Here is a 25,856-nt window from a genome sequence, read left to right on the forward strand (position 1 = left end):
GAGTAAACAAATAGCAATTACTGCAACTTTGTGCTCATTAACAGTCCACTTACTTTTAGATAGCAATCCAACAGTCACCACCCTAGAGCACATTTCAGGGCACCATCTCAAGACCCTTTACAAATAGGATGTATATACACTGAACTGAGGCTTGAAAAAATAAATGAAGGGCATCCTATTCAACTTAAGAGTATTCCAACTACACAAGAATATAGTGAAAAAATCAAGGTAAAAGCAGCTAAGGATTTTCAGTAACTTAATTCTAAGGGAAATCATCTGCATGCTTACCTGTCCCAGCGTGCATTCTAATTCTCCTAAGAAGTCATCATCACTCAGATCATAGGTTTTGTTATCAATGTCATATATTCCAAACTTAAGTTTCTGAACAAGCTCAAAATAATAATCAATTAAGAATTTCTTGGCAAACTTTGGGTTCAAGGAATTCTTAACTCGTTCTGTGCGATCAACCTGAAATTATAAAGATACCACTTTAACTGGTATTTCACAAACTAAAGAAGCAAGCAAATCAAATACCATATTATTAAATATATTCAAAAGTTCTTAAAGTACAAAGGAGTATCCTCCTATAAATTTTTCTTCAAATATAAGTTATATTACAATATATATTATATATACACATTTTATTTCAAAATCCACTGCTCCAAGTTAGGGATACTTGACCTATTTTTCATCACTCCCTCTAAGGTGGGACCTATTCCTGCAAAGGGAAGACCAACATAAAATCCTGTATTGTCAGATCCAGGATAAGACCCTACTTTTGGAGTACTGTATTTATAAAAGCACATTTAAGCACCCAGAAGGCTTCTTCTGTTGGTCCACACGTGGCTGGGGGAACACTGCTAAAAATTAGACAGTTTTAAGTATTTAATAGCAAATGATTAAGAGTGTACTGCCCACGTAACTATTTGTTGTGGTTTGACATAGCTCGGTTTTTAGTTAAGGGAAAAATCCAAACTCACTACACTATTAGAGATACAATCTAACAAAAACTATTCAAAAGTGCTGATACAAAATTAAAATATTTCAATGAAATCATATGCTATAGTGTTTTAAAAAGTCCAACAAGGTCAGATTGTGTTTTTAGAAGACTTGTGAGAAGCATCAGGCTGTACCTCATACCACTGCTGACCACTTGTGTTCTGGAGAAGCACACACAGAGGGTCTGACTTGGAACCAACATCTTTATCCAAAAGATTGGTGCAGGAAATAGTCAGCTCCACCTTTGTCACACACTGTGCCGCCATTTGTTACACTAGAAAGCAGCAACAGAAATAATAATTAAAATGCAAATAATTAAAAAGCAAACAATAGGATTGTCATAATGCATTAACTCTGATCACGAGAAGTGTTAGCTTGTCAAAAATGACGATTTGAGATTACAAATGCAAATTTTACAATTTATGATGTACCAACATTATAGCATTATTACTGTCACACTCTTTTCCACACAGGTATAAAAATTAATTTCAAAATCTATACATAAAAGCAAGATCAGGTTTCTGAGAACGCTAGAGGAACCAAATGAAAAATGGAATATACCTCACGGAAGGCACAGTGGTTTGAATTGCTGACAATAAAACTTTACAAGCTTTAAATGAAATCCAAAAGCCCACATGAATGCCAGTATCTTATATATTGATATTATGATATGAATAAGGAAAACAAATTGTACTATATGCTCCTCTACCAAACCTTTGTAACAAAATGCTGAAACCATAAGCATGAGAGAATTGGAAAAGGCATTTAAGCAGGTAACAGGTGATTTTGCTTTAGTAAATCTACAAAAACATTTACAAATTTTAATAATAAGGATAAACACTTCGAAGTCAAGTTACAACTGAGAAGTTGTTCTTTCTGAAGATTCATTAAAAAAAAAATAATAACTGAAAGGATCCTTCCATTTTCTCTTTAAGTACCTCTATCATTGTCCATTGGGCAATGTCCACTAAGACCAGCAGATATTATAGAAACAACTTGATTATCAGCTAGGAATCCCACACTGGCATAACATGCATTTGCAAGCCCAAGAAGATCCGAGTACCACATTATTTTCTATATATATTAAAAAAAATCTCCACAATTATACACTTCAAGGATAGAATTGATCATTTCCAACAACTCTTGAGGAAGTAAACCTCAACAGTACAATTGTCCTTGACTCAGAGCCTAAAACTTCCAAATCTTTCCACAAGCAGCCTATCCTGGAAGCTCCCAAGCCTCTTTAGTTTCACATTTGCCTTCTCTCCAGTAAACCCACAGTCTTAGACCAAATATCCCTCTGGTGTAAGTTATCTTAAAAATGCATGAGACACCAAGGAGAACAAGGCAGAAGGAAAGGTATCTGCTTCTATCTGGTCAGCCCACTAGCAACATATGCATTCATATTTGAATATGAAACTATACCTAACCCAAACCAGCACTATTCCTTTCACTGTATTCATAAGACTTTTCATGAAAAGGAATGATTCTATAGAAGTAAAAAGGGAAAGAAACATGGAAAAGACAAAGAACAAACTGAAAATATGAGAAAGAAAACATTGTGGGATCTGAGGGAATTTTCTTGAGGCTTCTTGTATTCTACTAAGGCATCATTCACATGTTGTCTCATCTTCATTTTGCTATCTCAGTGATGGAACTTTTGGAGATTGAAGTACATATAAATTATCTGTGAAAGAAACACTCAAACATCCATGTACATATTTCAAGAAGCATGTCATAGTCACAGAAATTCTCATGCACCTCCCAAACACCTAACTGTGATTTCTTCTTTGAGTATGTTTTTGTTCCCGTGACTTTATAAAGTTTAATTCATTGTCCTTGAGGGGAAAAGACTGAAGGTCTAAGTATTAAAGTAGTTTTTAATCCAATTGTTTTTAGGCTTAGAAAGCATACCTCTTAAAAAAACAGTCTGCCCCTTTTTTTCCTGGTTCTCTTTCTACACTGGTATTTTCCATTCCCTATTGCTTTCCTGGCTGCCAGACCTAGCTCATTACCCGTCAGTGCCTTTCCCACAGAATCCAGTGCAGAGCAGTATATGACTCTTTAATGACCATTTCCAGAAAAACAACTTTCTGCTGACAAAATGATACTCTAACTCCCACTGATGCTGCAACAGCAAGCAGAAAGAGTTTGCATGAAACTCAACTGAATTTAAACTTGAATTGAGATGCATTTTCAAACCAGGCAAAATTTTCTTGGTTCAGCTTGTCTGAAACTCCTCATTATTAAGTCCTTGAAAGCACTCATTTCTTTTGTTAAGGTAATATTTCCAAAATTACTGGTAAATGGATAGCATCCAGTCAACCTAAAAATATGACCAGCTTTTTCCTCTTTTTGTCTGTGTGTGTACTCACACTTCTTGTACATATCAAGTACTTTCTCACATGAATACATCAATTCTGTTACTTCCTCTCCTCCTCCATGTCACCAACTTTCCCACTATGCATCTAATACAAAGAGCAGATTAAGAAAGAGGCACTGTGCAAAAAGCATCCTTTAGCATACAGAAGGGAATAATAAAAAGGCTGATTCCCTTCCCTGAAATGCAAATGCTCATTTGAGATACAATTGTGTCCGTATTAGATAAAAGACAACAAGAAGATGCATTTATTTAAGTGGAGGACACTCAAATCCAGATAAGGAGCAAAACTTCACAAATCACAAGATGGTCCTTTAATCTTCACCATTTCCAGTTTTGAAATATCCAAGATGAAAAATAATGTATTTTTTTATCAGAAGTTTCGAGAATATTAGGAATGTATATTTGTATAATAGGTTGAAGAGGTCTGTAATACTGATACATTACAATAAATAATTCCGCCATTTTACTCAAACAAAATGTTTCTCCATAAGATTTCTGTATTTTATTGCAAATAGTTATAGTGGTTTTCAGTAACATTATAAATGTTAAAAATTAGTAAAATACTTATTAGCAAGAAAATGTCACGTCTCATTAAATCAAAGCAGTATTTAAGGTAGCGAAACTTAGTAAATAAACAAGAGATACTTCTTTTACAACATTGCACATCTCACAGATTTTGCAGAGGGCACACATGCTTCACATTTGTGAAGTCAGGACTCTTTCAAACAGCACTATCTGCTGGAGCTCTGCTCATGCTGCCGAAATCCTCCTCATCCCAAATGCATGAAAGCAAGAATGACTCCAGCTCCACCCTCACTTCTCCTCACTTCACATTCTCCTCACTTCTAAAAGCCTGTGTTAGCTGTAAAGTTCCCAAGGTTTGAGGGATGGATGGTAGGGTTTCTAAAGATGATAAACATCCTCAAGGATTAGTTACTGCCACATAAGCAAGAAACCTCTTCTTGAGGACTCGATGCAATAGAGTCTGCCATCTCTTCCGGATGGTGAAAATAAATCATGGCTGCACTAGTGCATGCCTCTTGAAATACCATTCTACAACACATCTAGTAGGCAAACCAAATGTAAAATATTGTAGATACATGACTGCATTACTTGAACATTTGGAATCCTGGAATAACTTTACATGGACAGATTACATTGTTCAGGCTGTGGGTAGGATAAGCCACAACTGCCAGTAAGTTATGACACACAGGAAGAGATTTCATTATTTAATTAGTTAGTGTTATTAAAGTAGCTGTGCTTCACATTGGTTATATTTAATGAAAACCTTTGTTTTTCTCAAGCTATCAACTTGCCCTCCATATAGGGCACCATAAAGGGAGGCAAAGCATACCAGAATGTGTGCAGGTGATAGCTCAGTCATCCTTTTTATTGAAATAGCTTTTATGATTGCAGAAGGATATCAGGCTTTAAAAAAAAAAAAAAAAAATAATAAAAAAAATCTGGAAAGGAACAGACTGAATATTAGTATATATAACATATATCTGAACTGCAAGGGATCCTCTGCCATGTCTAGGCTGCTCAAGAGCATGATTAGGTCAACTAAGAATATGACAAGTCTTTCTGCTTGTGTTTTCTGTGATTATCAAAGCAAAAATCTAAGTCAAGGACTAGTCTTATCTTGCAGTTTGATAGATCAGAATGTTCTTTCAACTCCAGTGATAACTCTAATGAAGATAAGTGGTACACATCAAACAACCGAGTCATTGTCTGTTTTCCAACAGAAACTGCAAACATGGCATTCCACCTAGAAAGGAACAGATCCATTATCAGAATGACTTAACAGTGCAGTTGGGAACTGCTAGACTGTAGCAATCCTCTCCGTGCTGCAATGTCAGAGGACAGTATTGGCTTGCCCAGATAACCTTGCAGAGCATGACAATGACACACTCCCAATTACAGGTGCATCCAGCCTGACAAGAAGAAATACCTAAATAAAAGACAAAATAACCTAATGAAGTGGGTTTGCCACTGTCTTCAGTCACAAGACTCAAACCTGCACTGATGGAAATTATTGCTGTCATCTAACATTTCCTAGTTCCTGTGAACTGCTAATGGCAATAGACCAAAAATCCATAATTTTTAGATATCTCAGGGCCAAAATTAACACAGGCCATGAGCAACTTGCAAATAAAGTCTGTTCCTGATCAGCTAATCTTCTTGCCATAATGGTACACTTCAGCATTTTATGTCAACTGTGTGCCAGACAGAAAAAGGCAGAAAAGGCCATGTCTGCTCCAAGAAGCTGACAATAAAGTTATAACAAATGGATGCTTCTTCTCACTGATAGGGTTGGTCACACAATTGCTAGTGATCTTGGGGTACAAGCATATAAATATGTATTTTTAAAATCTAAAGGTAACCCTTCCGTTGTCAAGGAAACAGACCACCTCACAGGAAACAGACATTTCATACAAGTTTACAAAAGCTAAGACTGTTTTACAAACTAATTTCACCACTGCATTTGAAAAAAGAACCCCCCCAAACCAGCTTCTTTAAAAATCCTACCTCCAAACTGGAATTCCTCTTTCCAGTTTGCTTACAGGTAATACAGCCAGAAAAACTGTCCAGCTGATGTGCTGACAAGCTAAGTACCAGAAACAGCTTGAGTCATCCTGCATTTGAAGAATCACACAAAACCCTGAGTGTAAGTTTTATCTTCTAATAGTACAGATACAGCTATCACTTCTTAAGTGATAGCTGTATCTACCTTGGAAGGCAGGAAGGCTCTGCAGAGGGGTCAGCCTGGATCAGTGGGCCAAGGCCAGTTGTATGAGGTTCACTAATGAGGTACTGCATCCTGCACTTGGGTCACAACAACCCCAGGCAGCCCCACAGGCTTGGGAAAGACAGGCTGAAAATATGCCCAGTGGAAAAGGACTTGGGAGTGCTGGTCAACAGCTGGCTGAACATGAGCCAGTGTGCGTCCAGATAGCCAAGAAGCCCAAAGGTATCCTGGTTTGTAGCAAAACCAGAGTGGCCAGCAGGACAAGGGCTATGATTGTCCCACTACACTCAGCACTGGTGAGGCCACACCTTGAATCATGTGTCCACTTCTGGCCCCCTCCATGCAGGAAGGACATTGAGGTGCTGGAGAGTGTCCAGAGAAGGGCAATAGAGCTGGTAAAAGGTCTAAAGAATAAATCACATGTTGAGGGAGCTGGGGCTGTTAAGCCTGGAGAAAAGAAGCTTAGGGATGACGTTATTGCTCTGTACAACTCCCTGAAAGGAGGCTGTAGCCTGGTGGGGGCTGGCCTCCTCCCAGGCAACAAGACAGGATGAGAGGACATAACCTTAAGCTGTGCCAGGGGGGGTTCAGGTTGGACATCAGGCACAATTTCTTCATGGAAAGTGTTGATAAGCATTGGAATAGAGTGCCTAGTGATGGAGTCACCACCACCAGAGATGTTCAAAAGGCATGTCATTGTGGCACTTAGTGCTATGGTCTAGTTCACAAGCTGGTGATAAGTCAAAGGCTGAACTTGATCATCTTGAAGGTCTTTTTCAACCTAAATGACTCCATGATTCTCATATTCACTATTTAGTATGCAGGAAGGAATTAGTGCATTGTGAACTAAACAATTAAGATTAGGTTGATAAAACCCTAATGACCACACCGCTCATTTTACTGGGGATTATACCAATCAAACCCAAAAGCTAATATTTAAGAAATCTGAGGTATATGCATACATGAGAACAGAAGCATAGTTTTTTGTATGGGAAATGAATCATCTGTTTATACAAGCTTTATGATACTCTATTGGATTGGTGGGACACTGACATTACAAGTCAGGCAACTATTTGCAGGCTGTTTCTGTAAATAAAAATCTATCACTAAGTTACAGTGCCAAAGAACATGTTTACAATTCTATTTTTTAAAAAAATATCCACTGCAAAGAAAATACTAATTTGACGTCTAGGACACCTGCTTACAAAATCACTTCAAAAGTTATTTCTAAATAACTTTCTGGGGGTTTGTGGTGGTTTTTGTTTGTTTGTTTTATCCTGTATATGTGTGTTTGCCCTTTAGGAACATCTTTAATGCTTGATTCTTCCCAGAATCTTCCTCAAACAGAAGTATTTTAGATGATGCTTTGAGTGAGCTAAATTATAAAAGGCAATACTATGCTTTAAATGAGAAAATTAAGAAATACAGACTTCGTTACTTCAAAATTCAATTATTCTAAGCATACAGCAGCAAACCACGTGTTTCTTGCATATATGTTTATATGATTTATCAGAGTATCTTTATACCAATTATTTAATGTAAAACCATCTATCAGCTATGCAGTGGGAATAGTAGCTTAAATTGTGTGTTCTTCATTGCAATTTCTCTGTGTAGAGCCACTGACTGGTTGACTACATAATTAAAATTACCCACAAGAAAGAAAAACTTTCATCTCACTAAAACTTGCTGTGTTTTACTGCAGAAACAAGATGCAAGTGAACACGTGGTTTAGACCAATCCTTTTTACATTTGTTTCAAGGCATGTTGCGACTCTTCTCTGCTACAAATACTAGTTCTTAAAAATGAGTTACAGTAACTTACCACAGAGGTCTGCCTCCAGGCCTCTCAACAAAAGGCTAAAGCTTCAACCAACAGTAGCACTAAAATGTGAAATGAAAGGAAATTAAAACCAAGAACTGTTATTTCCATAGATCAATCAAAGTAAGAGGTTTGAAGGCATATGGTTCGAAGAACTACAGTTCCTCTTAAAATAAATAACCTGTCCAAACAGTTTTATGCGTCCATGACAGCAGCACTGTAAAGATTACTCAAGGGAAATTCAGAGCCTTCGTTAGAGAATAATACATACTAAATATTATAAAAGTCCAGCAAGAAACGTCCTTTAAGATTTTAAGAACAAAGACCCAATTACTGGTTTTGTCCTATTCATGAAATTCTCTTTTTTTTTTTTTTCCAATAAGGTGGCAGTGGATTAGAGTAAGTAGATCAAAACAAGTCACTCCCAATGTTGTTTGTGCTCTAACAAACCTGTGCACTCTTAGACAGCCAAAGGATGACTAAGGAAAGTCCATCAAATCAGTATTCCACAATGATCCAGCACATCTCAGTATAAACAACCATACCTTGAAACCAACAATCACAAAATTGCACTTTACTGTAGCCCAGAGGTATTTCAAAACTTCCTGTATGCAAACCAAGAGCTCTGCAGTCAGCTGCCCTTCAGCTCTGTATCACAGCAGCTACTCACACTCAGCATTCCCTGTGCCTGACAGGCATCATTCATGCCCTGCATATCCACAGGCAGTGGCTCTGAAGACAGGCACATAGCAATCATGTTAATTCCTGGAACCATCCAGGTAATTGCACATATGCTAATCATATGCCGTGAGGAATTTATAACTCTTCTGGGAAGGGGAAGTACAAGAAGCAAATTGCCACAACTAGAACTAATTCAGCTGCCTCTTAACTGTGCTTCTGATAGTGAGTGAAAGTGCACTTGATCCATCTCCTGGATCTAAAGGATATAGTCTTCCTTCAACCAGAGAACAAAGTACGAAGCAAGTGATCCAAATCAGTAAAGGCTATTCCTTAAACAGAAGCTTGGATCCAGCAACCAAGCCCTAAAATTCTCTGTTCATAAATCCTTCTAAAATTCTCTGCTCATAAATCCTTCAGACACTTAATAATGCTTTTTCAAAATGTCTGAGCAAAAGCATCTCATCTAAAGCAGTATTAAAGATAAACCAAAGAAATCAAACAGAATCACAGAGTTGATGGAAAAGACCTTTTAGGTTATAAAAAACCACACCACAATTCTACTTCCTGCCTACTTGCTTGCACAAGCCATACCACACCTTCAAATGTCATGCTAGGAGGGGCCAGTATTAATCTTTGCCTAACTGATCTACAAATAGAAGTAATTTTCTTGGGATTATCAGGAACTAATATCTACAAATACTAAGTTGATCACATATTACTTATATTAGAAGAGCAACTTGGCTTTCACAGGAAAATAAACAGGAAGGAAGAGAAGGTATCTTAACTTGGTCCCTGAAGGTATTTCCTTTAGGAAACCATGTAATTACAGCATTTGTTCCTAAATCAAATTAAGGGGAGGGGGAAAAAAAATTAAATTTCATCCCAGATATGGGTATAGTTGAGATTTCAGTTTTATTACCCCTAACACAATGGCTTCCCTTTAGCATTCAATTCTGGAGCCACATCCCACATAAAAGAAGGCTGTACAAACTGTGGTACCAATTTTGCTACTTTGGAATTCTGGCAGATGGCATTTAATAATAGCTTAATTATTCAGCCTATCAGAAATAGATTTTTGGTTTCAATAGCTGAACTGAAATTAGTCTAACAGTCACCTATAATGAATCTGTATAGATTAATTTTAAGACATTTAGCGCAAACATATTTGTTGCAAAACCACTGCATTATTCCTAACACTGTAACAGATAAAGAAAAAGACCTCTGTCTCTTACTCCTTGAAGATCTTTCCTGCTTTTTTTTCTTCTAATGCTTTTTGGTGTTTTCCATGCACTTCCAAACATCTTTCCTCTGTGATTATACACATATAAAGTTAAAATTTAAAGCTCCAACTGAAAAATAAAAAGAATACCTGGGATTAAGCTTGACTGCATTTACTTTTACTAAATAAACTTTTTGCACCACCACAGTAATACCTTTAACTCAAACCTTCAGGGACATAACCTTCCAGGAAAATAAACGTAAGTGCTGGAGGCAGGGCAATACATATTACTTTGAGGATACATAATGTACTGTGAAGATAGGAGTTTTTAAGCAAAAGTGAAGAGGTTTCACATTTAAAAACTTTTCCCTAGTGGAAGAGTAAGTTATGACAACACGAACATTATCTAAGGTTTGTCTTGTATATATTATGCAACTACAGTGAAGAAAGAAAACAACCACCCACTCAACCAGCAGCTCAGAAAGAACAGCATGTGGTTTCCAGGAACGATGCTGACTCTCGACAGCCTCCTCTCCCAGAAGTAAGGGTGCTTTTCAGAGTTTACACCGCCACATAGAACGGCACTACGGACTCAAGCCTTCAGGCCTACAGCTTTAATTTCACCGAGTTCCACAACCTGCGGGACGGTGGATGGGGCGGCGATTCCTCGATCCCCGCAGCAGCAGCAGCTGGCAGCGCGCTCCGTGTCCCTGCGCAGGAAGCGGGGCCGCACCTGCGGGGACGTTTCACGCGAGGAACGGCTGGAACAGCAGCCGCCCGAAGCCAAGCCCTGCCCTGCCCTGCCCTGCCGCCCCAGCCCCGCACGGGTCCCACTGGACGAGGCAGAGGGGCCAAGATCTCAAACCCGGCGGGGCACGGCGGCGCCCGCGGCACGGCCCGACCCCTCCCTCACCTGCAGCGCGGCGCCTCCGGACCCCGACCCGCGCGGCCACACCCGCGCAGCCGGACACGCCCCTCCCCGCCCCGGGGCGCAGGCGCAGAGCCCCCGTGCGCCCCCTCGACCGCCCCGGCCAGGCCCGGCGGCCGCTCGGGCCCGGCGTGGCTCGGAGCCCGGCCGCGCAATGTCCGGCCCTCGGCTCGGCGAGCCGGGCGGCCGGCCGGGCGGCCCTTGTCCTTGTGTGCCCCCGAGCCCGGGCAGGGCGGCGGGGCGGAGCGGCTCCTCCGCAGGCGGGGGGCGGTGCTGCCGGCGGCGATGGCGGCGCTCGTGGTGGCGGTGGCGCGGTCCTTCCGCCGCGGCCCCGCCGGCCTGGGGACAGCGCTCCGGCGAGCGGCGATGGGCGGCCCCTGCGGCCGGGGGCGGCCGGGGACTCAGGTAGCCGGAGCGCCGCTCCGTGCGGGGCAGCGCGGCCGCTTCCAGGGACTACTTGGATTGCGCTACGCAGGGAGGTTGGGGAGTCACCGACCCAGGGTAGACTGGACGTGCTGCTTTAGTGTCATGCCATATTTGACGCTGTGGGGGCTCGGTCGTAGGTTGGACTCGGTGATCTCAGAAGCTTCTCCCAGCCTAATTCGCTCTGATTCCCACGGGATGTGGCCGCCGCTCGGCGTCGCGGGGCGTAGCGAACAGGCGTGTTTGTGCGAAAACGGAGCCCTGGGCTCGTTTGAGCGCTACGGAATTGGTTTTTGCTTCTCACCTTGCGTTTGCTCTGTACTTACGGCTTATGTTCGTGTTTTCAGGCGTAATCGTGAGCTTCTGTTGAATATACTTGAAATACTCGCTTGATGAAGTGGGATTTTGTCTTACGAAGGTTTTTTAACGTTTTAATGTTTTTTCTTTTCTCAGAATCCGAAATATAACTGGTGATAAGACAAGAAAAACTTTTTTTAACTCGGTGTGATAATGTTCATTAATATCTATCTTATGATCCTACACAGGTGCTTAGAAAAAGCCTGCAGAGGGGGGTTGTGCTTTCAGCAGGGTCCTTTTTGGTTTATGAAGCTCATAAACTGATTTCTGGCTTTGCTGAGGTTCATGCAAGCTTCAAAGGTAATATTTTCAAATTTTGAAGTATTTTGGCTATTCTGATGTGAAACTTAAAGTTTTTAGTGCCAGCATTGTCGAGGAAAATGGTGTCATGCTTTTGATTTTTTTTTTTCATTTAGACTGTATGCAGTGTCATTTCATGATAGGATGCTTTTGAATTGGCTATGAGTGGTGTGGTAGCACTTCAAGTCATTATTTCAGGTGTAACCAAAAAGCAGATTACTAGCTCATCCCATCAGGGGCAGAACACATGCACAAAATGGATAACTCATTTGTTGCCCAATCTTTAATTAACTCTTGTTGAAAATATCTGTTAGGTCTGTTAGGAATGCAGACCAAAACTTAATTTATTTCTAGAAATTTTAGCTAGTTCAGGTTTTCAGTATGAACACTCTGTGATTTCTGTTTAATCTAGTTCAGCAACACCGAGATAGAGCTCGATATGAAATTGAGAAATGTCTTCTATTTCTGTAACTCTAGTTACCTACTAGAGAACAATTTAACAAATGGTAAAATGTTTTTTCATATCCTTTGAATAAGAATAGTCTTACTGTGGGAAGGACAGTAACAATATCTTAAAAGGGGATATTGTTGCAGGCTTAAAACTTGTCTGTCTAAGTAAGGATTTTCAGAGTAATCTTGACTGGAAGGAGAACAAGCCTAAAATGGGTGCTTGCTCACTGTGTAGTTGTAGTAGTCAGTTCAGGGAACCTGTTTCTCTGTGTCTCAAAAAGAGGAACATCTTAGATGTTTATGCAGATATTAGTAAAAATTCAGATAATAAATTTTTGAATAGATAAGGAGCTGTTTCATGTGCTGTAGCAGAAGGAGCATCAGTGAGTACATTTGAAATAGCTACTCAATATAGAATTAAGAAATAAGAATAATGGAGAATAATGAATTCATTATTTCTCATGAGGAACATAAATAACACTGCTTAGTTGCCTTTGCACTTTTCAGTGCTCCCATGTGAATCTGACATTTACGATGCCAAGAAAAGCAAATCTAAGGGGATTTCTATACAAGACATGTAGTAAATAGGTTAAAATAAGGGTAAAATTGAAAAAAAACTTGAAAAATAAAGTAATTAAAGCATAATAATTTGCATAAAACACCTTGTGGGAAATGCATTCAGAAATTTTGAGTTCTGAGCATTTAGTCATTAGATATGTTAGTAGTTAGTTATATAGTTATATAGTTATATATAGTATATAGTATATAACTATATATAGTTATATAGTAGTAGTTAGTAGTATATGTTAGTTCAGGTCAGCAAGCAAACATAACTGTTTAGTGAAGATCATACTGAAGATGTAGCATGAAGCTTATTTTGGACACTAAAATCCAAAGTCCATGTAGACCATTATCTTATCTTTGAAAGGGTCGAAAGAAGACATTTAGAGACAGCAAGGTTAAAAATTATCCAGAATGCATTGATTTATCTTTTAGGATCTTTTTAAGCTGAAGAGGAAACTACTGTGTAGAGTAGCCTTCAATGTTTTGCTTCTTCTGTAAGAAAACTGTGCTGACTTCAAACGTGGCTACCATATTTAGTAGGTAACTTGCAAAAGGAAACCTTATAAACACGATTAATTTTTATGAAAGGAGTTAGAGGTTATGTTTTGACTTCTAAGTTTGATCATGGACCCAGGAGTATTACCAAAGAGACAATAAGTATAGGTAAAAAATTGAAAAAATTAGACAAGGCTTTTGACTTAAAAGATAATTTTTTAATGCTTTAATGTTGGCAGAAGACTAAATTTGTAGTTTGTTCTTCTCCTGTACAGTTATGTACTTCAACAAAACTGCCTATCTGCTTTCCTTTGGGTATTTTTCCTTCTAATTCCATCTTTTTTCATGCTATAATCCTCTATATGTGTTTTCATAGTTCTGTTTCTAGTACTCTGTTTCAAGTACTATATTTTTAATATATTATTATATTTATATATTATTGCATTCCTCCAGCTGTGAAAATTATATTCCCTGACCACTGTTGTGTTTCAGAGTATTTTCTAGAAAAAGAAAGTATCATAAAAATAATGGTACTTACTTCATAATTTGATACACTAGAAAGCCAATTCTATTTTTCAAAATTATTTTTGCTCTTTGTATCTTGAACACACAGGAGTTTCAGTAGTTTAATAGTGTTTTTGGGGGTTGTATTTGTGAAAATCCTAAGGACTTCAGTCAGAAAACCTTTAAGCAATGTTTTCTCTTGGCTTGTGAGTAAATAATGGGACCCACTCAAACTGCAGTCATATTCTGGCAAAAGTGTGGAGCCATATTGAGAATGAAGAATATTTTTAAAAGTTGGGGTTTTTTTCATTGTTATTGTAACATTTAAATTCTCTACATGTACCAATGAAGAGGCTTTGTTACTCTCAACTCTCCAAAATCAGTCCATTTGCTGTACATTTTTTTTCTTTTCTGCCATTTTCTCAAGTAAAAAAAAAATAACTTATTTCTAGTAGTCTGATGCACTGAGAAAGACACCTTGGAATGTAAAATCTGTCCAGCAACCAAAGCTGTCTTGCTGAAAGCCTGTGTAGTTTCACTGGAGAAGCGCCAATTATCATCCTCATTGTGCGTTGTACATGTTGCTTACTCAATCCTGCCGTGCTTGTAAGTTTGAAATGATGGCCTAAAAATGAGTTACATCATTTTCAGCTAGGTTGTCTTGTGCTAAAATGTTTTGGTTTTGATGATAATGTCTTAATTAATTAACTATAATTTGTTGTTCTGTTTCTACAATTTTAATTCCTTCATAAGTGGAAGATGTGATAGAACAAGCAGACTACCTGTATGGGAGTGGAGAAACTGAAAAGCTGTATCGGTTGCTGGTTCAGCATAAAAATAGGTACTTCACTGCCTTGGGACATTACTGTGGCTTCTTTTCTGTGCTCTTCTGTATCAGTTTTTCAAGTAATATTCTTATTGTGGAATGCTGGAGAACCTATTTTTCACCTTTATGCAAGTAGGAAAGGACTTGTGATCTTTTTCATCCTAGTAGAAAAATAAATGAAGAAAGAACTGGTAGTTGTAGAATGTGAGGGTTAACCCTCAAGTTTTTCAGTCATGGTTGTTTGTTTTGTTACTCTAAGAATTCCTTAAAATTACACTGCAAAATTCTGAAAGATTTGAAAGTCGCTATTAAATTAGTAAGCCAGTGGTTGTTATCTAAAGTATAATGAAGTGTAAGCAGTGGTCCAAAGTAGTATGTTAGCAAAATAAAACTTAAGATCCTTACAATTGGACTGTAACCTACAATACACCATTTAATAAAGTGATATAAACAAATACATAAATGTACAAGTTTATGTGCTGGTGGTACAGCTAATCTGTGGGGTTTTTCCATGTTTTTCTGGGAAGAATTTATTAATTTAAGTACAATTGATTTAAGCATTCCAAGTAAATATCAATACAAATCAACAGAGTGCTGGGAAAAAATACCATCTAGCTAAGAACAGAATAACCCTTCTTCTTCTTCTGGTCTTCTGGTAGTTTGAGTGGTATCATTGGGGTTTCTTAAATCTGTCTCTTCTTTTTTTAAAAACCAAAACCTTTTGCAGGTGTATTTCCTTTGCAGACCAGAATGGCAGAACAAAGGTATTGTCTGTCAGCCTGTAATAGTGGGCTTTCATTTGCTGTTTGTTACCTTGGGGTTGTACATAGCATAGCCTAGCATGACAGATGGATTCACTGTTGTCCTATCATCCACTTGAGATATACTTTAAAAGACTCCTTTTTGCTTTGTTTCCCTGATTGCTTTGAAACATCAGTGTTTCTGTTCCTAACCAGCGATGATGCAGAGTTGTTGTGGCGGCTGGCACGGTCATCACGGGATCTGGCTCAGCTTGGTAGTACTTCTGCAGAGGAGAAGAGACAACTGACCTATGACTCCCTTGAGTATGCAAAAAAGGCACTTGAAAAAAATGAATCAAATTTTGCAGCACACAAGGTGAGCCATGAAAAATAACTGAAAACTTGTTTCTTGATTTCTGCTTATAGAAAACAGAACGAATGTCATTGTGCTGTTTTAGGAAACTTCAGCATAATTTAAATTTTCGGTTGAGAATGAATGGGACTTTTAGTTCTTTCTAACATTTTTGGAAGATCTTAGTTCACACTTTTCCAGGTAAACTTCCTCTAGGGAAACAGAAACATTTGGTGTGTGGTGTGTGTAGAACCATTGAAATAAGTGACTGAACAGGGTGATTAATCAGCTCCTCCTGCCCCCATGTAGCCTTAGAAATGTAGTATGCCCCACATTCAGCATGTCATTTCTGGGCTCTGTAGAGTTTCACTGGCAATATTTCAGGCCTTGGCTGCATTCTGCCCTTTTTTTTGGTGTTGCTGTTCTCACAGGCAAAGAGGTAGCAAAATGTAGTCACCTGCCTCAGTATCTTGGATCAGAAGAGGACATTGATTCCCTTTATACGTGCAGACCAGCAGCTTGCTCTGATGTTGATTGAGCTGCTCACAGCAAACTTACTGCTGCTTGTTGTTTGTGGTGTTGGCAGCTGTTCTGTTGCAAGTTTTTTGAAATGTAGTGTTAATATAGTGCTGTATTAAATGTTTTACTTTTGTTTTCCATACAGTGGTATGGAATTTGCCTCAGTGATGTTGGAGACTATGAAGGAATCAAGACTAAAATTGGAAATGCCATTATCATCAAAGAGCATTTCCAGGTAATGCAGTTTTTTGCATATGACAAGATTAATGTGTCCAATGTAGATTGTGTGACAGCTGGCAACTAATTTTTGGTGAAATATTGAAAGCATACTTCTGTTCAGACTTCCTAGTAGCACTTTGGTTTTTTGGGTTACTGTGACACATGCTCCAGAAATGCCCCAGAAACAAGGAGTACAAATTCTCTTCTGCAGTAAATTAAGTAGCTTTAGAAGGGAGTCTTGAAATAGCTGAAGTGCTTCAGATACGTCTTAGGACTAGATCACTTGTAACCGTGTGTCCTGGTTTGGGACAAATTTGGGAGAAAACCCCTGTATAGGATCCCTCTAAGGAAGCAAACCCAAGTGGCCTCTCTCTCTAACCGGTCCGGAAAAAAACCCTCTCTTTGGAGAAAAGTGGAAAAAACTATTTTACTTAACAAACAAAGTGCATAAAAGTACAAAGAATGAATAATATGAAACAATAAAACTTCTCCTTCTGAAGTGAGATGGCAAATTGAGAAAGTCTTTGCCGTGGCTGTAGCTTGGCTCTCTCTCTCTCTCTGTCTCTCCTCAGTCCCAGTCTCTCCGGCGCTGCTGGAAAATGCCGAGCTCCAGGCCCCGGTGGGCCGCAGGTGCAGCCCCCAGTGCTCCCCTGGGTTTTCTGTCCAGAGCGGGTTTAAACAGTCCCAAGAAAAAGGAAATAAACAGTCCAGGGAACTTCTCTGCCCTAGCTAGCTGAAACTAACTAAAAGCAAAAAAAAAAAGATCTCTGTCCTGCAGTCTCTCCAAGCCTCCGCCGAACACCCCGTCCGGAGAAGAATGTGGAGGAGTCAGGCAGTTTTCTCAAAACAAACCCCAAGCTTCTCCTTGCTCTTAGAACCAGTCTTAAAGGCACAGGACTCAATATACAGCACAAACAGAACAGATGACTGGGGATACAAGCACCATTAAGTTACCCTAGGACACCGTGATACTGAGAAATGGCAGTGTGGCTGTCCTTTTAACTGTGGATTATGTAACAGTAAAGGACAAATACTGGAGAAGATAAAGAACTACGAATTTTTTATCACCTGAGATTATGTTAAAATTCGAACACGCCAAGTATCAAATGCAACTTTTAATAACCTGCTAAAGAGAAGTGCTTAGACATCTGTCAGTGCCATCAGGTTTTTGGAGGTGAGCTGATTAAGTTGTGCACTGAATAAATAGTGTATTGCCTTGAAATTCTACACACCACACTCTGGTTTAATTAACATCAGGATCACAAGTCTATTTTTAAATGTATTTCAATCCATATGTCAGGACAACTTCGTTACATATCATGTTATTTTTTTCTCCCTGCACCAGAGAGCCATTGAACTGAATCCAAAAGATGCTACGACAATTCATCTTATAGGGATTTGGTAAGATGTATTTTCAGACTTTCAAAGTTAGCACATGGCATGGGAAAATGCAGAATATCTTGCCTGAATTGCAGAACTGCATGGAATAATTTAGAATGTACTTGTAATTGATGCAAGCATGAAAAAAAAAATTGAACAGACGTAGGATGTCAGGCCTTGAAATGTCTAGCTATTAATTCCTATGCAGTTGAAAAAGATGAAAAATAATTGTTCATTTAAATTTTTTGTATGGAACTATTAAAAACTCCTTTTGCAGATGTTAAGTTTGCTTCATAGTGGGCATCAGTGATAGTAAGTAGTAGCTCATTTTGTTCTGAAGTATGAATGGAGTCAAAACTCAGCACTGACTTTACACTGAATTTCAGTGATGGCTGCAACTGAATACATTCTGTGAAAAGGTATCAAAAATGAGATGTATTCCTAAAATATTTCTGTTACTATCTGTCAGGATACAGTATTTTAAAAGTTACATTAAATAAAGGGAGCTTATAAATGTATATGTATTAACCAAAAATAATTGAAATTGAATTTACTGCTCAGTGAAAATGTTACTAAGAATTACTGTTACATAGCAGGCAAATGAACTGGAAATAGAACTTTTCATACTAACCAGGGTATTCTATGCAAGTGGTGTGGTGGAAAGCAGTATCATTTATGTGTTAGTGAGAGACTCCAGACAGCACTTTTGGTTATTTGTCTGAAAAAGACCAAAGGTATTACATTGTTTTACTGGAGATCTCTATTGTAAGATTGAGAGATTGAAAGTAAAGAAAAGCAATGCATTTTCAGCTTTAAAAAAAACCTACAACCCACAGTCAATTTTTCTGTGGATTTTTTGGATCCTGAGTATCAAAGAAAACTATAATCTACTGCTCCAGAGTTTTTACTAGCTCAGAAACTTTGTTTTTTCAGCATCACCATTCATTCCCACATGATCTAACAGTTGCAATAGTCCAGATTTTTAAGCAGAAGTATATGCTACCAACTGACTAAGCCTCAAAGTCCATTTTGAGGTAGGAAGCTTGTTCTGGAAAGCATTTAAGATATTGTTTCTAAGGAAAATTAGAAAAGACGATCAGAAATGTTAGATTAATACTGCTTTTGGCACTAAAATATTCCCATGTTGTATATTTAAACATACTCATTACTGAATTTCAGAGCCACATTTAGTATCAGCCAGTTCTTGAGTATTTTTATCTTTTCTCTTTCTAATCTGTCCTGGTCTGGTCTGTCCACCTCTTTCTGATAAGGCACATCTAATGACAGAATTTCAACTCCAGCTGTGTATTCCATGTCTTGCCCCCTTCTCTTCCAAACATTTAGTTATTAATTTTTCACCTCCTCTAGAACGCTCTGTTTTACACAGTGAGTAACGATTGTGATCTCATTGTGGGAGGCTGCTAAAGGGAATAGCATTGTTTAATGCTTGCACCCAGAACGTTCTGTGCACTTGAAATGCTTCAATAAAAATGTTTAATCCTTCCAGCACCAATAACATAGGTGACTGACTGATTGCCTGTGTTATTTAGTAGGTAGAAAAAACAGCATAGCATGGCTTAGCCTAAAGCACAGTGGTTTGATTCTTGAATTTATTTTCATTCTTATAGATCAGAGTCTCAGGAATGTACTGCAGATCTACTTTATATTAATAATTGAGAAAAGCAAAGTAGTGTTGAGGTAAGGAAATGACATTACTCAGTTGTGCTGTTTTTGCAAATACATTAGAACAAAATACACATAAATCATTAAAATCATTCAAGCACAAAATCTGTCTCATGCTTAGTAATTGTCCCAGTTTTAGCTAATGTAGTTAGTTCCCAGTAAAACACACACCAAAACTTCCTTAGTAGCAGCTTCAGACATCTTGCTATTTTCTTTTACAGATGTAAGAACATGCTTATAGAACTTGCAGTATGTCTGCTGTTTTGACTCTTGGAATCAACAATTATGACATCCAGTTTTTATGTCAAACAACAATTATGAGACTGTTGTTTAAAACCAAGAAAAATGTGAAGGATAGATAAAAATGTTTCTTTTTGCTTCAGGTGTTACTCCTTTGCTGAGATGCCATGGTACCAAAGAAAAATAGCTGCAACACTGTTTGCCACACCACCAACCTCCACATTTCAAGAGGTACAGTATGAAAATATTTCACAGATTATTATTCCCCCAAAAAAGCTGATGATACACTTTTTACTTATTTTCCTGACCTCTGATTATGGAATAAGCATGGAATTGTGAGTTTACAGCTGTCAATAATAAAATGAGAATATAACAGGAGAGTGAGGGGTATCTAAAAACACAAAACCTTTTAATTTTGTTCAGCTGTAGCACAGTAAATTATTTTGTGCTCTGTTGCAGATAACTGTCTATACTAGTCCAGTGCTGATGATTTATATGGTGGTGTTATGCCATGTACTTATTTGCTAGTTCTAATAGAATTTGTCCTCTTATATTAAATGCAAAAAGCAACAGCTTACTTTGTTTCTTAAGATGAACAAATACCCTTTCATTCTCTGGCCACATATGGTGTGGGGGTTTTTTTCAGTTGAAAGTACTTTTGTTCCTCTTTTCTATGAAGATTCCTGCTGTCATACACCCTAAAACATACTATCCAGACGTTTATCCTTTAAAATACTGTGTCTAAAACTGTGTGTGTCTAAACCAGCGTGCATCTTATTTAAACACCCATACATATATAGAAGCTTGACAAATAAACTGGTAATAGAAAAGTTTGGTGCAGCTGTTTTAATCTTTGTTTAGAGCAACCAATAACTGCTTTTTTCTCTTATAGTGGGGGGGCAGGAGTCACTAGAAAGTAATTGTAGCAGGCTGCTTGTTTTTACACAGAAAGCAATTTAAGAGCTGATTGAAAAAGGAATAAGACTTTTAATGCAATGTCAAGTTTATAAGTTTTGTTGAAAAAAACACTCTCAGAAGAATACAAAGTGTCAGCCAGGATTTCAGATACTGCCAGAATAATGCAGTAGTATTCAGTTCTGTAGCACTTAAACTCGCTGAAGAAGCAAACTTGTACTGGTAAGATTTCTGCAGCTTCAGTATAAAATCTGTTTTGTAGATACATCCGCACTTTCAAGTTCTCTGACACACTTTCAAGCTTTTTCTCTCCAACTACTACTATTAGGAAAATGTAGGGATGCACTGAAATTTCGTATGTACTGGATGGGAAACTTGTTGAAAATGTGTGGATCTCATAGATGCTTATTCTCATGTAAGAGGTTACTAACTGGTGCTCTGTGGGAGCAAGTTCTCTCTCAAATATTTATTAATGACCCAAATCGTAAGATTTGTTTCATCTATTAAATTTATACATGAGAAATGGATGGGGAAAACTGTATATTTGCTGGATAGTACAAATAAAATTCAAAATTTATCTTGACTAGTTAAATCAGAAAAACACAATCCAGTTTGGTTGGAACCAATAGGAGGTACTACACTTACAGAAAAAGTGGTAGGGGGGATAGTTGGGTAGGTACTGGTTCTTTTGAGATGATGTCAAATCTAATTGTACATTGAATGAGAACCATCAGTAGCATGCTGAATTAATAAAAATAAGATCATGGACAAGAACTTCTTCAAGTGTCTGCATAAGGCTTTAGTTTGATTATTGTGTTGAGTTTATTCTCCAGTTTAAAGAATACAACTTCGTCTTTTTACAGGCTCTTCGTTACTTCCACATGGCAGAAGAAGGTAAGACCTGTGGCTTATTTTGACTGAAAAAATATTTTTTAGGATTGTTGACTTGCAGTAAACCTCTTGCTATCAGCATTACCTTAATAACTGTAGCCACCAAATCCAAAACAGTAGCATATGATCAGCTGATAAATGTGTGCCAGTCAGCATGCTGGGCTGTTACATTGCAACATTTCATCAGAGATACTTAAAAGAATGTTACACACTTACTATAGGATGTTACACACCTAGTGTACATCACTTATATTGTAACATGAAAATTTTTTCAGAGTAATTTAGTGAAGTGATATTTGTAGCATCCTGAGAATAAAGTATTCGTCTCTAAGGAATTCAACAGGAGCGCAGGGAGGCAGAAGTAATAAAAAAAGGGAATTGTGTGTTACTTTTTTCGAATTTTCTTAGAGTTCAACAGTCCTCTGTATTCTAAACAGAAAACAGAAAAAGCAGACTTTTTATTATTTCAGAAGGTATTATGATCAGGGTGACATTATGACAGTTAAACTCTCTGCATGATATAAAATAAAATATGAATGTGTTATTTCTCCAGGAGTGAAGCCATAAGCAAAACTCAGTAGCTGAAAGATAAAGGAAGATAAGGGAAGACAATGTTCTATGAAAGATTTGTACATAGTTAAATGATTGAAGATTAGAGGAAAGGCTCATAGCATGTCTTCCTGAGTGTCAAGTAATGCACCTGTGAACTGGAACAGTGAATTTCATCTCAAAATTTGCCTCCAAAACACCTCCGTATGTTTTGAAACGTGACCTTAAATCCAGCAATAGAGAGCCTGTACTATAAGTAGGAACAGCAAGCAAGATTAGTCTTTAATAATGAATGATACTTTATAAAAGCAGGGTTTAAATCTCTCCTTTAAAAATGTTCAGTGTGGATGTAAATAGTTTTGTTTTCTTCTGTGCCACAAAAACTAAGCTGGTATCTGTATGTGCTAGGAAATGTGCCCTATTTTCCCTTGCCTACACCTGCTAAGCTGCTTGCATTGCATTTTGTACCTACTAGGTCCAGAAAAGCCCAAAACCTGCAAAGCAAAGCTGTTAGGCATTAAGCTCACTGCTTTGCTCTTTGTGTGGAATCTAGTGGCATTTAGTACATTAATTAGCAAGCTGCTAGTTAATTGTTTATGAGACAAAAATCTAGCAAGTGAAAGTTTTACATTGGCTTCCTTCTGATCCAAAGCCAAACTATGATTTCTGAAACAACTATCAAAGTATAGTACCAAAGTATAATTCTCATCTAAAGCTCTCCTAATTCTCATCTAAAGCTTTCCTCCTGTCTCTATGCAGCTGATCCAAATTTCTACAGCAAAAATTTGCTCTTTTTGGGGAAAACATACTTGAAGTTAAACAATAAGAAGATGGCTCTTCTGTGGTTAAGCAAAGCAAAGGAGTACCCTGCACAAACAGAGGAGGACAAACAGGTAGGAAGTTAAGAACTGTAATCGTACAATCATATATTGTGTCCAACGTATATGACATCATGGCAGTGGCAAGTTTTATAAAATTAACTCAGGGGAAGTTGTAGTTCAGCATCTTTAATTCAGAATCACATCAACACTAAAAAATTCTAGTATGTTACTAGCCATCTCTGAAAATAGCGGTTGGAAATACTCTGTTTTAGTCATAGCAGAGACCTGTTACCCTTTCTTCTTCGTGATAGTTTCATAGTGCTAACAACGACCCAGTCTTAGCTGTGTTGCTGAAGTTCAGGCAGGCACCTGCACTAGCCTGTTTCTATGTGAATACAGATTCACCTTTCATATGCCTGAAATAGTTAAGGTAGGAATTACATTTTAGAATAGCTCACAGTCATGTGAACATAAGGAAGAAAACAACCCAGATGTACCAAAACCTTAACATTGCAGTCCTTTCCAGGCCCCTAGGAGAGATTCAGATGATCTGAATAAGACAAATTAATGTATCTTTGACAGCAAGTCCCCAGTGCTAGATGATGAGTCACTTAATTACAATTTGAAACCGTGCAGAAGGATTCTGGGTTGGAGGGTAGGCATCTGCTGCCTACCTAAATATTCAAAGTACTTCCAGGATAAGGAATCCATTAGACTTGTTCATACCTGATAATGCATTCGGTATAAATCAAAGCAATTGCAGTTACCTTTAAAAAAGAATCCTGTTAGCATCAAGACTAACACAGCCTCATTTCCATTTGATTTTTCCTACGGTTGATTGACCTCTATTTCATTTAGCACTAAGCTGCAGTTGAGATGCACATTCTGAATGTCCATACAACTCTGAATGTCCAAAATAAGAAATACTTTGGTAGGATTTTGTATTTCACACCTCAGGAAAAACACTACTGAGGTAATGTTTCAGAATCCCTCTGTAGATTCGCTAGTAAGCCTCAAAGTATTTCTTTCAAAAGTGAGTTCCATTAGTAACATCTTCCAGTGGAAATATGAGTCTTACATTCCTCCAGTGCCTTGCAAAATGTTTAGGAATTTAACAACCTAAAGGAGTAGTGGTCTCAGGTGTGTAAGAAATTGGTCAGTTCTTCTGACAGTTACTAGTAGCTGGAGGCACACATGAAACCAGTGATCCCAAACACTTGTCTTTCTTTAGGAACCATACAAAAACTATAGTCAGGAGTGAATTCTGTGCAGTAACTAAGTAGCTAAACCACTGATCTACTTCATCTACTTGTGGCCTCCTGGTACAGATATCTATTTCCTAATCTCTTAGAGGGGTGCAGAGCTGCTGAACTGAGAAAGGTGGCATTCTCCCCATTCTCTGGGTGAATGTGCGAAATGCAAAATTCATTGGGAACTAGACTTGATAGTACACTATGAAGGAAACTGGCCTGTGCAAAGACATTTGAATTCTTGTCTCAGCATAACTAGGTTTTCTGAACATTTGTTACTGCAGATACTCAGAGGTATCTGGCTTACACTGCTAAGTGTGTCATGGCTTGCTACGTTATTACCAGAAGTTTGCCGGGTTGAAGGGTTTTTTTGTGGTTTGAGGAGGGAGGAGAGGGTGTTTAGATTTTTTCTTTTTTTTGCTGTTTTTTTTCAGTTTGTTGTTGGGGGGTACTTTAATATGCATGTTTGAGATGATATTAAAATTTTATTAGGTTTTAACTAGAAACCTTAGGCCAACAGAACCTCAGAAAGGGTATCACAGTAGTCACTATCTAGTGTGTTGAAAACCCTCAGTTGGCTGGGTATGGTCAGAGGTAGGACAACTTCCTGCATCCTACTATTGGACTGCAGCTAATCAACTACTACTACCTGTATTCAACACAAATAAACTTTATTTATGTAGTAAGTGAGTCACACTGAAGACACTGGCTTAAGTGTTTTATTCCTGTTCTGAATTTACACAACTGCAGTGAAACATTTGGGTGCTTGTGAGGGCAAGAGACTGTAATTACCTGGGACTGATATGTTACATTTATTTCTTTCAGGTACAGAAAGAAGCTTTGGAGCTGCTTAATTCTATATAAGAAGAAACAAGATAATGGGAATTCAGTGCCTCAGGTTTGAGCAGCATAGGAAAAAGGCCCCAAATACTACTTTGGTTTACTGTAGCTGTTACTAAAAGTACAGCTCAGACCTTCTATCTCCCTCTCATTTCTATTAAACTCTGAACTGGAAGATGTGTTTCATTGTGTGATCCTGTCTGTTCATTTATGTGGGAATGAAGGGGGCTTCATTCACAAGCAGGGTCTCATTAGACAGAAAAGGCTGGGAGAGTGATAGCATGGGTTTTTAATTAAGTTTTTTACACTTTTAAACTACAAGTTATTTATAAGGAATAATGAGAAAGGAGGGATGGGCTCATGACATAATTAAAATCCTGCAGTTTTTTTCTACATTGTTTTCCTGTGAGGTTCAATGGCCTTCAAGAGTAGTAGATGCTCCTGCACATTTATCATTAAGGCTGTACCATCTTAATTCCATACTCTTAAAAGCTAGTGTTTGGCTTTGCAGAAAATGTTGTGGTTTTAAATAAAAATAAAGGAAAAAAGAACAAGTAGGCAACAGCTGAGAAAATCCCTTTATGGGTGATAGCAGCATGTGCAGTGAGAAGCTTTCTGATGCTTCAGTGGCTGTAAATATTTGCCGGCCACACACACTTTACCCCAGACTGTAACAATAGGAGGAATACATGCTCCCAGTACATTAGAAAGGAACTACTCTGTAGAAGGGTATGGACTTGGTTTTGTAGAGATAAAACATT

At 38.2% G+C, this 25,856-nt stretch overlaps 2 protein-coding genes across 3 annotated transcripts in view; one reads left to right on the forward strand and one right to left on the reverse strand.

Moving 5' to 3' along the window:
• CPNE3 (copine 3) overlaps positions 1-10,820 on the reverse strand; it is a 29,162-nt gene extending 18,342 nt beyond the window's left edge. The window contains exons 1-4 of one of the 2 annotated variants that reach the window (XM_040060349.2): positions 10,763-10,820; positions 7,953-8,011; positions 1,134-1,273; positions 289-468 (exon numbers count right to left, since the gene is read on the reverse strand). In XM_040060349.2, the coding sequence (XP_039916283.1) occupies positions 289-468; positions 1,134-1,265 (312 nt within the window). In that variant the 5' untranslated portion in view covers positions 1,266-1,273; positions 7,953-8,011; positions 10,763-10,820. Of the gene's footprint in view, positions 1-288; positions 469-1,133; positions 1,274-7,952; positions 8,012-10,486; positions 10,567-10,762 lie in introns of those variants that run through there. The other variant, XM_040060359.2, reaches the window with a different exon arrangement.
• Positions 10,821-10,918: 98 nt separating this feature from the next.
• On the forward strand, positions 10,919-25,281 carry RMDN1 (regulator of microtubule dynamics 1). The gene is made up of 10 exons (XM_040069374.1): positions 10,919-11,182; positions 11,746-11,857; positions 14,624-14,711; positions 15,653-15,812; positions 16,453-16,542; positions 17,872-17,927; positions 19,973-20,060; positions 21,608-21,638; positions 22,944-23,077; positions 25,081-25,281. The coding sequence occupies exons 1-10, from the start codon at positions 11,063-11,065 to the stop codon at positions 25,117-25,119; spliced, it is 918 nt and encodes a 305-aa protein (XP_039925308.1). The 5' UTR covers positions 10,919-11,062; the 3' UTR covers positions 25,120-25,281.
• The last annotated feature ends 575 nt before the right edge of the window (positions 25,282-25,856 follow it).

This window comes from Hirundo rustica, chromosome 1, assembly GCF_015227805.2.
Source record: "Hirundo rustica isolate bHirRus1 chromosome 1, bHirRus1.pri.v3, whole genome shotgun sequence".
NCBI lineage: Eukaryota > Metazoa > Chordata > Aves > Passeriformes > Hirundinidae > Hirundo > Hirundo rustica.